The following is a 17,667-nucleotide window of genomic DNA, read 5'->3' on the forward strand; positions in this document are numbered from 1 at the left end:
TAGCACTCCGCACTAGGGAAGGAGCGGAAGGGATGGGGGGATCCAATTAACCACTCGACAAAGCAAGCTCGTGAAGCACAAAGAACCAACTCAAAAGTACCACAACACAGGGCAGTTTTTCACTAACTCTAATATGGAACAAAGGGCTCAAGCAAGCCACAATACGAAAAAAGCTATCCAAACCCTAGAATATGGCTAACTCACAGGGCATAGTCTTCGGCTCCCTCAATGTCAAGGGCTTAAATTCCCCGCAAAAGAGATCAATGTTAGCGAGACAGTTCTCGCAATCCAAATTAGACGTTCTCTTCATACAAGAAACAAAATACATTAAAGGTGGAGAAAGAAAGATCCTAGGGAGAGACATAGGGGAAGCATTCTGGGCATCTGGACCGGAGAAGAAGGGGGGTGTGGGCATTTTGCTGCGTAGGTCCCTGGGAATGCAGGTTCTTCATACACACAGAGACACGCACGGGAGATACGTCGCACTTAAGGGGACACTGAGAACACGTACCATCACACTGTGTGCAGTCTACGCCCCCAACCAGGGGCAGGCGAGCTTCACTGACCCCCTGTTCGATTTCATTGAGGAATGGAGGGAGGGTTCACTAATTTGCGGGGGTGACTTTAACGTAGCTATAGATCGTGAATGCGACTGGTACTCAGCTCGACCAAATTCCCTTCCCCCAAGCACGCTCCAGGGCGACAGACTCGCAATTCAGCTTAGGGAACATCACTTAATAGATACCTGGCGTGTAACTCATCCAGGGGCCTTTACTTTTTATTCTCCACCACATCACTCCTTCTCCAGGATTGATTACCTATTACTGGGGGCGGAAAACGAGGGTGACATCTTAAATACATCCATCCAAATTGTAGCCTGGTCAGACCACGACCTGTGCGGCCTAGAATTAGACCTGGGCCCACTCCCAGCCCTGGACCGCCGGTGGCGATGTAACGACCTGTTATGCAGAGACCCAATTTTCAAGGACTTCCTTTCGGAAGCCATTACAGAATACTTCGACATCAACGACACTGACGGTATGTCACTGAACACAGTGTGGGAAGCAGGTAAAGCCACAGTAAGGGGCATTCTTATATCAGAGGGGGCCGCCAAAAAAAGACTCTGGCTACTCAGGGAGAAAAAACTTAAGGAAGAGATCACCCGACTAGAACGCTTCCTTAGGGAGCTCCCCACTAGCGATATTGAAACAGAAATGAGAATTAGGAAAATGAGAGAGGAATTAAAAGATATATGGAAAGGCAAAGCCCTCACTCAGATTAAATACCTCAAACAGAAGTTCTATGAAAAAGGGGACAAAGCGCACACCATGCTAGCGAACAGACTCCGCAAACAGAGGGCAGATAGAGCAGTTCACAAAGTAAACAATGAACAGGGCATCCCACTCACAAATCCCCAAGACATAGTGTCTCGCTTCTCCAATTTCTATGCAGACCTATACGCTGCTGAGACTGATGGCACCTCCCCCGACATCAAAGAATACCTAACCAATATGTCACGCCCACCCATCACGGAAGAACACCTAGAAATGCTAAATGCCCCAATCTCCGCAACAGAGGTGCAGGGGGCGATCTCAGCCCTCAAGGTAGGCTCAGCCCCGGGACAGGATGGTTTCACACCAGCCTTTTATAAGAGAAACGCCGGCACACTTGCGCCATTCCTCGCCAAACTATTTACTTCCATCTTAGAATCAGGTCGAGCTCCCGACTCCTTCACTGAATCTATTATTATCGTAATCCCCAAAGAAGGTAAAGACCCCATAGAGTGTTCATCATACCGGCCAATTTCGCTCATAAATGTAGATGCAAAAATTTACTCCAGCATATTGGCCGCCCGCCTAGCCCATATTCTCCCGCAACAAATCCACACTGACCAGGTAGGATACGTAAGAGGCCGGCAAGGGGCAGACAACGTTAGAAAAACCCTAGACCTCATGGCAACTCTTCAAGAGGCCGGCGAGGACCCCCTCTTGTTATCAGTAGACGCCGAAAAGGCTTTTGATCGTGTAGAGTGGTCCTTCTTGAGAGCTGTTCTAGAGTGGGTGGGGTTGGGAGCTGCATGGACACAAGGAGCGAAAGCACTATACCGATCTGCCAGGGCCAAAGTATCGATCAATGGTATCTCATCGCGAACCTTCAACCTTACTCGAGGTACAAGACAAGGCTGTCCGCTCTCCCCTCTCATTTATGCCCTGGTCATTGAACCCTTCGCCCAAGCCATCAGGTCCAACCCGAACATCAGAGGAATCCCGCGAGGCGGTAGGGAGTACAAACTGGCGATGTTTGCCGACGATATCCTCTTATACCTGACCGAACCCTCTACTTCTATCCCCGCTTTTTTTCCAAGAGTTGTCGCGATACGGTCCCCTATCAGGCTTCCGGGTCAATCTACAAAAAACCATAGCTGTCCCCTTGAAAGACAACACTGACCTAGCACTACGTTTAGAGACAGATTGGAATTTCAAGGTGCAAACCGACTTGGTCCGCTACCTAGGGGTTAATATAACGGTCTCCCTGCCAGACCTTTTCGAAGCCAACTACACACCACTGTGAGTAGCCATCCAAAACGACATCTCCAGATGGCGCAAACTCTCCATGTCATGGGCGGCGCGTTTTACTGCCATCAAAATGAACATTCTCCCACGATTTCTATTTTTATTTCAGTCCCTCCCAGTCATTGTTCCCGAGTCCTTCTTAGTAGAGGTAAAGCGCATACTATTAAGATTTCTATGGGCAGACAAACGAGCAAGGATCCCATACTCCACACTGATCCAACCTAAAGAGATGGGGGGCATGAGCTTCCCAGACCTGGGAGAATATTATAGAGCGTCACAACTCCGCATACTCCCGGACCATTTGTGGGAAAACCCAGAGAAACAGTGGGTGGCAATAGAGAACGACATCTTTGATCCGGTCACCCTGGGAGAGTGGTTGTGGGTCCCGAGATCAGCCATGACACAAAGGATTAAACAACACCCCATTCTGAAGGTATTATGGTCTCTCTGGCGTCCATCCCGGGCCATGCAGGGAATCACAACATGGCCCTCTCCTTTGAGTTGCATCTGGTCCCCACCTATTCAAAACTCACTGAGAGCAGTCCAGCAGTCACAGTCATGGTACGAGGCGGGTCTAAGTCGGGCGGGACAGCTCTGGAAAAATGAGGTGTTTACAACCCGGGAGGAATTACAGGCTGACTTGCAGGGCACAAGTGTCTCCCCTTTGTCCTTCCTTCAGCTGCGAAGTGCCATGCACGACCCAAGGTGGGGCAACTCGTTAAAGCGCCCTTTGACACCATTCGAGCAAATCTTAAGCTCCCCCCAAGCATCGAGAGGCCTCGTATCAAAGTTGTACAGCACACTAGTCACGAGGGGTCACAGTCCACGCCCACCTTCAGAAGTGAAATGGGAAACCGACCTATCCATAGAAACCCAAGGGGAGGTATGGAAAGGAATATATAGAGCGGTATGGTCATCATCGGTCTCCATGCAATACAAAATGCACAATGTGCGATTACTGATGAGATGGCACTACACACCCCTTCGCCTATCCAAAATGTTCCCCGGGACATCTCCCTACTGCTGGAGGGGTTGTGGAGAGCAATGTGACTACTGGCACCAATGGTGGGGTTGTGATAGAGTCCAGGTGTACTGGCGGGAAGTGCTGGGCTGGATTCGAGACATAGATGGGGTCCCCAGAAACTCAACGCCCACACTAGTTTTGTTTGGAGTAGAGTCGGAAGATGACGAAACATACGAATCTCTAATGTACCTACCACGCAATCTTCTATTAGCAGCCCGAGTGTGCCTGACCATAAAATGGAAATCGATGGTCTTACCATCGAAGAGAGAATGGTTAATAAAGGCCCACGCAATATACGAAATGGAAAGCCTAACGGCAGCGATAAATGAATCTCGCAGAAATATCGAAATGATTTGGTTGCCCTTTCTAGAATACTACACGACATATTGGGAGCCCACAGACTAAGAACACTTGCTTACCATCTCAGCCAACCAAAGGAATCAGGGCAACGCCCTATGCTGCTGGACGATTGCTAACCCCAAGCCCTGTGAGGGCTTTTTCCTTTCTTGCAGTAGCTACTTGCAGAGCACTTGCAATGCTGTAATGCCCAAAGTGGTGTTGAACTTTTATTTAGAGTTGTGTACAAAGCGACCGAGTCGAGTGGAGGGGGGGTGGGGGGAGGCTGGGGATGGGGAGGGAGGGGAGTCAGAAACACAGGACTAAAGTTCATCATTGCTTTGCACTTCTCCCCTCTCTATGTTCTTTATATATACGTTACATGAAAATAATACAGGGGATTTTTGTTGAAGTAACCAACACTGCAATTGTCTTGATGTTGAAAATGCAAATAAAAACATATTTAAAAAAAAAAAAAAGGTTATTGCTTGAAGAGGAAGATTTATTTGAACTTTTCTGATTGCGGTATAGAACTACCAATACCAAGAGACATTGTGGCAAATAACATTAAAGGGAAAGCTGATGTGAAAGTCAAAGTGGTCCTGTGGAGGTCTATGGTAAAAGCCTTGCACATTCGAAAGTCTTCGAAATCTGTGAAAGGTCCGAGCCCGGCTGAGGGAGACCGGAAACAGGAAATAAGTTAGGGGAATGGAACCCCTAAACAATGTGAATGAAGCTTGTGGAAGGGAACCACTGCAAGTGCTGTGATTGCAAGATTCGAGCCCGGCTGAGGGAGATATATGTTGAATCAGGTACTTTTGATTGAAAGGTCTGAGCCCGACTGAGAGAGGCCTACGTGAACTATTGATGCCTTGAGAGGTCCAAGCACAACATAGGGAGACCTACGTGAACGTTTGTTGAACTGTGAAAGAACTTTTGGAAAGCTGAAATAAGTGACTTTAACGTGGAATGCCAAGTAGGCTTCGAGTCATGATTTGAACTGCCTTTTTTTGATAACCTGAACCAGACTGTGTCATCCTGTTTATGGGAGCCACCTTAGTCCGTGATCTCCAACGTGGGGAGGAGAGCTGACTCAGCCACATGGATCCTTTATGTTATAACATTTAGTTTTCTTTGCATACACATTCCCCATAACACACTTTTTGTATAAGAGATAGTGCAGGCATCAGGTTTTGTTAGTATAGGCCATTTTGATTTGACATAGACTGACTAGTACTGTTTTTTCTTTGTTATGTTATGGTGGCGACCTCTGCCATCATAGCTATAGGGCAACATAGGGGTTTTTCCAAACCCCAATAATCCAATAAAGGTTTTGAAACTTGTAACTGTTGTGTCAGTGTCATACTTGTGATATCATGCCTCCCTTATACCATCTAACCGACAATTGTTGTTTTTACTTTCTAGAGGGTCTTCAGTTTGTAGAAGTGACCTCAAAAATGTAGGTTTTAAGACTGACGTACTATTGATAGATCTGCAAAAAATGCTTAAGTCACTGTTTCAAGTACTTCAGCTGCTCATTACCTTTTCCTACCTCTGCTAATAGAGTGCCAGTTGAGACCACTTCCCCACAGAAGTTAATTGTTGGAAATGTATTCTTCTTTCAACTGAAATGACCCAGAAGTGGCTCCTACCTTCTGCTCAACCTAAAAGCTACAGTAGTTACCACTGATATTTCTTCCGTAAAAAGCATATATTATTGTCTCCCAGGTTATCAACTCAACAGTTTCTAAGAAATCGAGACCCCTACCACTAAACTCTTCCCCAACATTTATAAATGAGACACGTTATCCAATGTGCAGAGACTGCTTCTCTGACTTCTCATGAAGGCCGGAATAAAATTCAAGAATACCCAGCTGTACGTCGGATGTCTGTCTGGCACCTCACCATGTAATTTGTGCTACTAGACCATGCTATGCATTGTCCACATCTTCAGATATAGATAAATATGAAAAGGCCTACAGAAATACTAGTAAACAATAATAACACTGTCTGTCAGTGACGTCAGAATAGCCACCTTGGGCACAAACCATAGAATTCCCTTAGAAGCAATCAAGTTTGCAGCACATGCAATACAATAAACATAAAATACATAACCAAAGTTATGCTTTTGTGATTCTGTTTTTCTTTTTCTTTTTGAAGATTCATTGTTAAAGTTTCTCAAGGTTAAGTGTAAATTCCACATTGAAGCCAAAACATGCAGACGCCTCCTGTATCTTTCATAAGTGAATTATTTCTGTGTTTCTGTGTATTTAACAGGTTCCTGTGCGAGTCTAAACAATGAGAAATTATTTTGCTGCTGGCTGCCTCGGAGTGACACCCAGAGGTGGGACAATAGTGGCTGCTGTCTCCATGATGCTGGTCAGCATTATGCACATGGTGTTTGAGGGAGGCCACTTAAAGGAACTTGTAAACCGTCTCAACATCAGTGTACCAGAATCTTCACATCAGATTTTGGTGAATAAAATGTATTACTATTGCTATATCACCTATGGCCTGCTCTGCTTGACCATAATCATCTGCTTTGTCCTCCTGGCATCAGCATACCTCAATATCTACAAAGGTGTGCTTGTGTACATATCCTGGATGCTCTTTTATGAATTGTGTCGTCTCATTATGCTGATGCTGACTTATTTGGATATGCATGGCGTGAACCAATCATTAAACGAGATGCAATGGGTGGGCATTGGCCTACGTCTTCCCATCCAAGTCTTCTTTATGGTTTATGTGGTTACCTATCTTTTGGAGCTGATGGAGAGCAGAGGAAGACCACTCCTCAGAAGGCGGAGAGTGGTAAAAAAACGGAGAGCCAAATCCCGAAGTGCACCCCCAGCCCTGAAGTTTGTTTTAAAGGAGGATGCATAATAGGACTCCTGACTGTGACAGTATTGCAATTTCCTCATTTAAAAGTAACAGACTACCCACGGTAACCCACAGAATTATCCACTAAAAGACCAAGACTTTGTCATAAGTCAAATGATTCAGGGTTCCCCGTGGTGGTGTCTGATTTCTAAAACTATTTTAATCTGAAACTGTTGGCACTGTGGAAGAACAATCAGTTTACAATTCACCATTCAGTTGTATGCAGCCAGTAACCTTGTTTCCATGTGTTTATGAAATGTAGCTTTTTCTTATAAAAGAACACAAAGACCCACAAACATAGATTTCAATTCAGCACTAGCCATGGATTCCAGTTTTCTATAGGATCATTTCTTATTTCCCATTTTTCTGTATATTCATTTCAACCTTGACATTTTTGTTGGGGAAATAGGACAATAAGTTTAGCTGTGCATTAGGACAAGTGTGACTTATGCCATCATGACTACAGCAAGGAGACATTATGGTTTGAAGTTATTTGGAATTCATGATCAACACCCCCTAAAGTGCCGACATATCCACCATCCTGGTATCCCTCTTGAAGAAATGCTTTCATAGTGATGACGTAATTGGTTGCTATCATTATTTTTGCTAATGTTTTTAATAAAGTGTATTTATGTCCTGTGGAAGCCATGTCTTTATTCTTTTACATTTTCAATCTAGTGGCTAATGTATTAGTTGAGAAGGAAAGGGCTTATGCCCATATATTTGACTAAAGTATACTCTCACTTTCTTATTACTTTAGCCATGCATTTTAATTGGAATGTTTTGTCATTGAATAAATAACGATACTGCACCAACATACACTAAAATCTGTAAGAAGTTTTATCTATCAGAAAAATTAGAAAATGGTAATCCTACTTACAAATCATTGGTAAAGTCTCTGCTATGCTCTTTCTCTCCTCTCATTCTCTTTTGCATATCCTCTGCTTTTTTCTCTCTCTCAATCTAGCTCTGCCTATTTCACTCCCCTCTTACGTTAGTAGCTGATTATTGCATTTTTTCAAGAGATGGAAGCAGTATATACTGTAATTCATCATCAGACTGTTTTTGGGATCAAAGTACATCCTACAAAAACAACAAATAAAATCAAACAATAATAAAATCAACCAAATTTCTTATTCAATTCAAAAAGCTTTATTTTTAAATGCATTTCAAAAATCCATCAGTGCATCAACAACCAATTATTGTAAAAAACACATACAATGAACCATGTTGTATTTCAGAATATTAATACAAACATTTAAAACTGCTTCAAGGCTTCAATTCTAATATATGAGGCTATTGATAAAAATGTACGTAACACCCAATTGTTTTACAGATGCAGTCCATAACATATGCATACGCATACATGCTGACCCAATGTATAACGTTATTTCCATTCCAAATTAGACTAGCAAGGATTTTCTTTTTTTTTCAAATGTATTGCAAAAATTGATTACAGCATGTTTACACAAAAAATGATGTTGAACTTCTTATAGTAAATGTAATCGATGTTGATATTCTTATACCTATTAAATGAAATCATAGCCTAGTGATTAAAAAGCATTCTTATGTAAAACGAGACCAAGTCAAATAAGGTGGAATTGATTCTATTTTTTTATTTTACTTATAGAAACATTAGTACATGTTTGATTCTCTAGCTCTTCTCTATTATACTTATCTTTTATCAGTTAACGGATTTTAAGGCTAACATGTTGCAACACTGTGAAAAAGGTAAAACTGTACTCCTAATGCTCCTAGACCTGACAGCAGCTTTTAATTTGGTAGACCACTCTATCCTTGTCTCCAGACTACAAAATTGAGCCTCCTTTTCGCTGCAGGCATCCAATTGTATTAAGTCTTTTTGTCTGACCGAACTGCTAAAGGGTCCCATGATGATGCCACAGCGGATGGGTGCTTGGTAGCTGGGGAGATCCGCAGGGATCCTGCGTGCCTCACACCTATTTTAATATCTTCACTCCGCCCTTACTTGAGTTGTTGGATGCAGAAGTCATAGTGGGCCTCATTACGAGTTTGGAGGCAGCCATGGCGCTTTTAGCGCCATGGCTGCCTCCAAACTCGTTCCGACTCCGCCCTGGTGAATGGAGCAATTACCGGTCCATTCCAAGGTTGGCGGGACCGGTAATTCCCCATTCACCAGGGCCCTTCCCCATTCCCATTTGAGCCCCAATAGGGCTCAATGGGAATGGGGAAGGTGCTAATAACGCTACTGCAAATTGCGGCAATTGCTCGTAGTAGGGCGGTAAGGGTTTACCGGCACCGGTGCCCTTACCGGTGCCGGTAATCCCTAACCGCCCACCTCGTAATGAGGCCCAGTGTATGCTAACTATGCTGATGACATTCAGTGCCTTATCCCGCTATCATGCAACTACAGCACAGACACCAACACAGTTAACAAGGCATAAAATAAGCGGTGTTGCATAGCAATTTGCTGTGCAATTCTGTAGGTTTGCTAATCAAAGGAACACTTGTGTAGCAAAGTTAGCTATTTAAGTTGCCCTCCTCAATGAAATCACAGCTCACCCTTCATTCCTCTTTTCTCTGTTCACTTCAAGTGCTAATGGAGAGAAAGTGCAGCAGTAATCATCTCCTCCACTCTTAAGTGCCAAAGGCATGTGTGGGGGTACTAGATAAAAATGTCCTTTTCAAATAATTGAAATCCAGAAGTAATTGGGATGATACTTTTATTAAGCTTTCTATATTCTGTCAATTTCTACCAGTATATGTCAATTTTATATATTTTTTAAAAGACTGTCATCCAATTTAAATCCTAAAATGTAAGTTGTTACATAATGCATAATTGCAATATTACACTGCATCATCTCCATGCTTTACAAAAAAGTTCAGGTTAGTATATCTACATTTAATGGTGTTAACTATATTTAATTTTGTTGGGCAACGATGGATCATACTGACGAGTGAACACTTTTGAAAATGCACATGATCGTATGATAAAATGCTTTTGATGGCATGCCTAGTTCTGTAACCTACAGTTCGCATAAATCTTGCAACTGATGCTGAACCCATGAGCGAACTCCTACTTCTTGACATTCTATATTATCACCATGTTGCTTTATACCAGGTACCCTGAAAGTGAGATGACCATAAACTACAATATTCCACCTTGTTTGCCCAGTTCTATGCCTGCTATAAAACGAACTAAATGCTTACGCAAAGTAGTGATCAATAGTTCCATCCAGTCTGTACATCTACAGATCTACTGCAATACCAAACACTGTAGTTAGGCTCCAGAGCTCGCTTTGCATTATGATTGTATTATATATTACCACCTGCAGGAAACAACTGGCCAAACTGTTTTCAGAGCTTTTTTATCATATCTATTTGTGTCCATTCATGCAGCTAACCTTTTACATTTTACAGACCCTCGTTTATGGCTTGCAAAGTCTTTTCGCCCACTTGCATAGTCGAGTAGATTTTATGAAGGGCTAGTAGCATTTACAAGATATTTTAAACTTTCATTTAACATTTACTTAATTTATTTTATTTTTTACATTTGTATAGCACACATACAGCCCAAAGGCATTATGGCACTGTTACTTGTGGCAGACTTAGTTGCGCAAGGTTACATACATAGGGTTACAGGGTTATATACATAGGTTACATGTCAGATGACGGGTATATGTTGAAATTGTTGTGCATTGAGAATTTGTTAACAGTATTTGTTACCCAATCATTCAAAACGATTTTATGTTTAGGGAACCTTGAAGCGTTCCAGTGAAGGTAGGGTTCAAGGGTAGATTTAGTTGAACAGCATGGTTTTCATAGATTTTCGGAATGCTAGGTGAGAGACTTCTGCTCGCAGGGGTGGTGGTAGGGCATTCCAGTGTAGTGCAGCTAGGTATGGGAAGCTGGCCCCACTTGCTCTGGCTCTCTTGACTCTGGGGTTCGTAAGCATGTTTGTGTATGGGGTTCTGGTAGGCCTGGGTGGCCTACTTTGTTTGCACTATATGTGAAATACATGTTTCACTGTCCATGGCAGCAGTGTGCCAAAGTGGTTTTGTAATGGCATGCACCATTTTACGGAAATAGCATTTTAAATGTGTTGTCCTCCGTTACTATGGGTTGCGTGCATTTCTCTTAGTTTTAATAGGTAAACTAGGTTACCTGACCTGCAGGTCAGGCTGAAGTTTAAAGAATTTGCAAGGTTTGACTCCTCTCACTAAGGTCTTATTCCAGTGGTTCGCAAAACTGCTGTATTGTTGCTCATTTCATGTATTCATTACAAACATCTAGTGACATTAACAATATTAGAGCAAAATAGCTAATCAAATGGATCTGTTTGCTAATCAAAAAAAAACTTTAATTAGCAAACTCTGCTAATCAATTTTTTAAAACTAATTTATGCCTTGGTTAATAACACCTACAACCTTAAATATTATTTGGATGATTGACAATGGGTTGGCTTTAAACAACGCAAACACTGAGATTATGATCACAGGTACAGCACCCCAATTGTGTTAACTGGATGCTAATTATCAATCCTTACAAATTGCTGGATGCATCCTGGCTACCTTTCCAAAGGTTAAGACTCTAGAGGTTGTCCTTGACCAAGAACCTAACATGAAGGCTCATGTCAACAGCTTAGTCTCAGGTACCTCCTACTACATCGAATTACTAGCACAACTTAGACCTTTTCTTGATGCCACCAGTTGCGCTACTCTGGCCCGGGCGATTGTTGGAGCATGTCTCGATTACTGTGCTAGCATCCTGCATGGTATCGGGAAGGGTGAAATCAATCGCCTTGAGGTGGTTCAGAATAGCACAGTTTGTGTGGTGAGGGGCCTGCGCAGATCTGACCACATGACTACATCCAAAAGGGCTCTACACAGGCTTCCTGTAGATAAATGCATCACCTTTCGGACATTGTGTATTGCGCACAATTGTCTATACAGGAAGAGCCCAGTTTATCTATCCGATGGACTGTCATGGCTTCCCATTAGGAGAATGCTTAGGTCTGACAACTCATGTTTGCTACAAATCCCAAAAGCAAAACTAGCACTGGTCACCAACAGATCTTCTCCCTATGTGGCTCCAAGATGCTGGAATGCCCTTCTGCTATATCTTAGATCATATTCTTTGCTGGGACACTTTAAGCAGGGTCTGTAAACACTTCTCTTTGACTAATTATCCATGGCTTTCCAGCGCATGATTTTGAACCTGATTTTTCGCAGGTCCTATCTGTTTTACGTTGTGTTTGTTCTGTCTAGCTTTACTGCGCCCAGGGGTTTTTTGCATTGATAATTTAGAACTAAATTAAATAAATAAATAAATAACTCCTTACTTAACAGTGATTAATCTATATTAGCTTTAATCATATCTAGCATATTTACTTTCCGTAGACATTTATTTGTGTATTGGATCCACAGAATTAATTCACTTCTCTCTGAGGCCATGACTGACTTCAACACTTTTCTGGATACTATTGCTGCTGCGTTACTAAACATATTTAAAAACAACTTTATGGGGGCTAATTTCAACACAGACTCAAGATCAGACAAACCTAATTTACTGGAAGCTGACAATAAAGATGCACAAATTGGAAGACTCAAAAGTTGTTTACAGAATTTATTTTATACTCCCTGTAATAAATCTGAATTTCCTGTGCTCCAGACACTCATTCCACTTTTGCCAATTGCCCTTGGTATAGCTTGTTAAACTTTTAACATTATGATCACAGGAAAAAATACATACTGCTTGAGATATCTTTTCAGTTTGCATCTTAACATGTGGTTTACCATTTAATGAATAGTCTATACGGACGCCCAGTTAATCATACCCGTTTTGTTGTTTAATTTGTATGCCATTAATAAAAAGTTCTAATTATTTTACTTTAGATTTCGACACATCACCACAGGTTTGTCAGCATTTATTCTTAGAACTCTTTTATACATGTAAGAGGAATATTTATCAATATTTGGAGAGATAGAAGGTTATGGGCTAACAGCCCGCTATCAATGACATAAAATGGAATTGGTATTTTCATATCTCTAAAATGCGCGACATCAGCCATTGGGGTGAGGAAGATATCCTAAAGGGACCCCACAAATACATTAAACAACACTTAGGTGAGCATACATCCTTCTCTAACACCTTTTTGGACAAGAACTGGAGATGTGACTGCCCTAATAGAGTTGCTATTAACATATTTAGTCCATTACACAAGTCCACTTGATGTTTAAAAAAAAACTTCAAGTAAAATGTAAAACATGTTTCATGCAAACGCATCATAGTAAAGTGCATTAATTGTAATAACCAAAAACTTAAAACAAGTTAATTATTTCCTTTTTTGTGTGCAACAAAAGGTTTATTCATTATTAACATAAAGGAATCACAGAAGTATATACTATTAGATGGGGAAAAAAAAGATGGACATGAATCAAATTAACATCTGATGTTAGCAACTCGATTTAAATCGCTTGGCTCTCATTTATCCAGAGAAAACATGACATTGGATTCCAATCATCTGCCGACGACACTGTGAGGGTGCAGAAGTAAGGCGTGGACACAATGGTGGCATGTTTTGGGGCAGAAACCTTTATTATATGAAAATGGTTAAAGTGGTCTTTGTAGTTCCAACAAACAGAAATGTTCCCAGTCTCTCAAGTAATCAAAAGTGGTAAAAATAAAGAAATGTGTAAAACTGTAGTACTGTTAGGGTCAGAGGGGTGAGGGCAGGAGCCCCCCCAGCCCTACAGCCCAGCAGAGGATCCACAGCAGGACCCAGGCACGGAGCGTGCCACTGTGCAGGGCCTGCCTGACCCTGTCCGGAAGAAGTGCCTGACTCGCCCATGCCGGGCGCATCGCGGCACGATATCGAGGCTGAACCTCGATTTGATCTGAAAGAACCGCCGGCAGGCGGAATCGCCGGCGGCCAATCCTAAGGCCATACAAAGGCCTGTTCTGCGCCTGTTACGCGCATGGCAGCGCGGAGTGGCCATCAACTCGGCTCAACCTACACCCCACCCTCCACCAGAACCCTCTCGCATAAGGAGAACGTACTGTAAGTACCTGCAAGTACCGGGACATTACTGCACGCATGTACTTTTAGCCACCTCTACCCAGATGGTCTAAGGTCACTACTACCAGTCACACACCCTCTGGTCATATACTGTGTTGTGCCTTACGGTCGTATCTAGACCACACTACTGTGTTGTGCCTTACGGTCGCATAGTGACCACACTACTGTGTTGTGCCCTATGGTCGCATAGTGACCTCACTACTGTGTTGTGCCTTATGGTCGTATTTAGACCACACTACTGTGTTGTGCCTTATGGTCGTATCTAGACCACACTACTGTGTTGTGCCTTACGGTCGCATAGTGACCACACTACTGTGTTGTGCCTTATGGTCGTATTTAGACCACACTATTGTGTTGTGCCTTATGGTCGTATCTAGACCACACTACTGTGTTGTGCCTTATGGTCGTATCTAGACCACACTATTGTGTTGTGCCTTATGGTCGTATCTAGACCACACTACTGTGTTGTGCCTTATGGTCGTATCTAGACCACACTACTGTGTTGTGCCCTATGGTCGCATAGTGACCTCACTATTGTGTTGTGCCTTATGGTCGCATACTGTGCCCTGATTTTGCTGCCCACATAGCATTCTGATTCTAGTTGTGCCATGTTGAACGATACCCTCGCCATGCCTCAACAATCCACTAGCTCACCAGCTGCCCCACTGGCATTCCCCTCCAACATTCCTCCTACCTACTTCCTACCATCATTCTTCACTGAAAGTATCCCCACAGCACGTCACCCTCCACCCAGCATAACTTCCTACACTAGACCCATCCACACCAGGAACCAACTCCTAGGTCTCCGTTCTAGATACCCTAGACTCACCCACCAAGCACCTCCCACCACTCTCAACACGCCTAACACGCCATCCCTTACAGTCAAAACACCCTTACCTAAACCCACCATGCCGCACCCCATCCCGGCGACACCACTCAACACCACCCCTACCTCGGCCCAACACACACACAACCTACAGTGTGCCCTCATAAACGCCAGATCCATCCCTGCCCATGCCATTGAAATTCACGAACTCCTAATTAGCTTGGGCCTTGACATCTTAGCCATCACCGAGACTTGGCTGCACAGCGCTGCAGGGCCAGCCCTCAACCTTACTATCCCACAGGGGTACGCCATTATCCGGCAAGACCGCCTCTCCTCAGTAGGTGGTGGGGTAGCATTCATCCTGAAAGATCACCTCGAGGCCAGACAAATCACCTCCAATCTAGGTGACACCATAGACTCTCTAGCTATAAAAATTGCCCTCTCCCCTAACTCCACCATCACCTTCAACCTAGTCTACCGCCCGCCCGGCCCACTAACTGAGTTCCATGAGAACCTTGTACACCGCCTAACAGAAAACCTAAAACTCACCTCCAAAAGCATCCTTCTAGGTGACCTTAACCTGGGGTATAACGACAAAAAGGACAAGCCAGCTAAATCTCTTGCACTAGCCTTAAAAGAACTAGGCTTCGACCAAAAAATAACCTCACCCACACACAACAAAGGCCGTATCCTGGACTGGATAGCTGACCACAATTGTCACGTCGACATTAGCTCCATCACCCCGACTCCTTGGTCAGATCACCACCTCATTCACTTCTTTATTCCCGCCGTATCTAACACAAACAAACCTAACCCCATCCCCCCAGCACTGGCAAGATGTGTAAAAAATCTCACGAAAGATAAAATTACACCCCACCTTCACATCCTCTCCACAGACCTCAAGTCATCTGACCCGTCAGAATTAGCAGATATCTACAAGAGCACCATAAGCACCGCCATTGACGCCATTGCCCCCTTGCAGACCAAAAAAGCCAAAACTATCAAACACTCAAATACCTGGTTCTCCACTGAACTCAAAGAACTCCGCTCACAGAAAAGAAAAGCACTAAACTCCTGGCAGAAATCGCCTTCCCCAGCCACCCTATCCTCCTACAAAAAAATCACTGCCCAATACAAAAAAGCCATAATCACAGCTAAATCAGTCTCTTATAATGACAGAATTGCTAATGCAAGCTCCGAATCCAAAGAACTCTTCGCCATTTTCAACGAACTCACCACACCGGCCACCAAATCACAAGACATTGTTAAAGACCAAATCTGGTGCAACTCCATACAATCTGCCTTGTTAAATAAAATTGAACTCCTACAAACAAAAATTAACGAGCACCACAAAAACCTATCACTGCACCTCAAATCTCCCACCACCACGAGCCACATGCCCACCCCTAGCTCGGGAACCACATCCACCAAAGCCCCCACTACCCCGTTCAAATTCAGGGAAGTCACAGAACACGAAGTTATTGAGATAATGAACAAGATCAAACCATCCAATTGTAAAGGAGATCCCTGCCCCGCCAGCCTGATCAAAGACTGCACTGAAACACTCGCACCTTTCCTTAAATCATTCATTAATGCCTCTTTCAAAGCCAATACTGTCCCTGACAGTCTAAAAGAAGCCTGGGTGCGCCCGCTTCTAAAAAAAACCACCCTCGACCCTGAAGTAGCTACCAACTACAGGCCCATCACCACTGTGCCTTTCCTGCTCAAGATTCTGGATAAAATGGCCTACACACAAATCCAGGATTATCTCGAAACCAACCATATCCTAGGAAAAAGACAGTCAGGCTTCCGACCAGGTCACGGAACAGAGTCAGCCCTACTTGATCTGAAAATACAGCTTGCAGACACTATGGATAAAGGCAAACCTGCACTCCTTCTCCTACTGGATCTATCTGCCGCCTTTGACCTTGTCAACCACGATATCCTAGGCATGCACCTAAAAAATGAAGCACACTTCTCCCCGGAAGCCATTGCATGGGTGGCCTCTTTCCTAAATGGCAGACGCATGAAAGTCTTCTCAGACACTGCCTCGGCAACCCCTACCACCATCCACTGCGGCGTCCCACAAGGCTCCTGCACCGCCCCCACTCTCTACAATATATTCACCCTTCCTCTCTTCAATGACCTCGACTGTCGTAACATAGCGTACACCAACTACGCAGACGATACGCAGGTACTACTCCCTCTAACTGGTACCTACGAAGAAGATGCGACAGCATTAACCAAAATCTACACAGCCATCCAAACCTGGATGGCGGCCAACGGCCTCTGCCTAAACGGGGACAAAACCGAAATCCTCATAGTAGGGACCAATGAAATTCTCAACAAACTCCCCCCCCAATACAAATCCTTCAACATCGACAACTCCACCATCACAGTCTCCAAGACTGTTAAAACCTTAGGCGTTCACCTAGATGCCTCACTATCTATGTCTCGCCAGGTCAACGCCATAGCCTCTTCCTCGGCACTTACCACCAAGATGATAAATGCTGTCAAGCCTTTTCTCTCCGCTAAAAACTGCCTGTCCATCGCCAGAGCCACTATAGGGACAAAACTAGACTACTGTAATGCCCTGTTCCTAGGCACCTCCGCCCACAACCTAAAAAAACTCCAAATCACGCAAAACAATGCGCTCCGGGCAGCACTGTCCATTCCAAAAAGAGAACACATCTCGCAAGCAAGGAAAGATGCTCACTGGCTACCCGTGAAGGAACGCATACTCTTCAAAGCCATGACCATCACACATAGATGCCTATCCCTGGATGCCCCACCCTATCTCGCAGAAAGAATCACACCGAAAGCCTCCATCAGACCCACCAGAGCGCACCGCACCAACATGATTGATGTCCCCACGTTTCAAAGATCCAGGGCGGGAGGAACCAGCTTCCAACACCTCGCACCTAAAAACTGGAACTCCTTACCTACCTCACTAAGGAACGAAAAATCATAC

At 43.8% G+C, this 17,667-nt stretch overlaps 1 protein-coding gene across 1 annotated transcript; it reads left to right on the plus strand.

The window, feature by feature from the left end:
* The first annotated feature begins 6,231 nt into the window (after positions 1-6,231).
* On the plus strand, positions 6,232-6,816 carry LOC138551075 (transmembrane protein 217-like). Its single transcript, XM_069642463.1, has one exon. It carries the CDS (start codon positions 6,232-6,234, stop codon positions 6,814-6,816), a length of 585 nt encoding a protein of 194 aa, XP_069498564.1.
* The last annotated feature ends 10,851 nt before the right edge of the window (positions 6,817-17,667 follow it).

The sequence above is a fragment of the Ambystoma mexicanum genome, chromosome 1p (assembly GCF_040938575.1).
Source record: "Ambystoma mexicanum isolate Mex_15411 chromosome 1p, UKY_AmexF1_1, whole genome shotgun sequence".
Classification (NCBI taxonomy): domain Eukaryota; kingdom Metazoa; phylum Chordata; class Amphibia; order Caudata; family Ambystomatidae; genus Ambystoma; species Ambystoma mexicanum.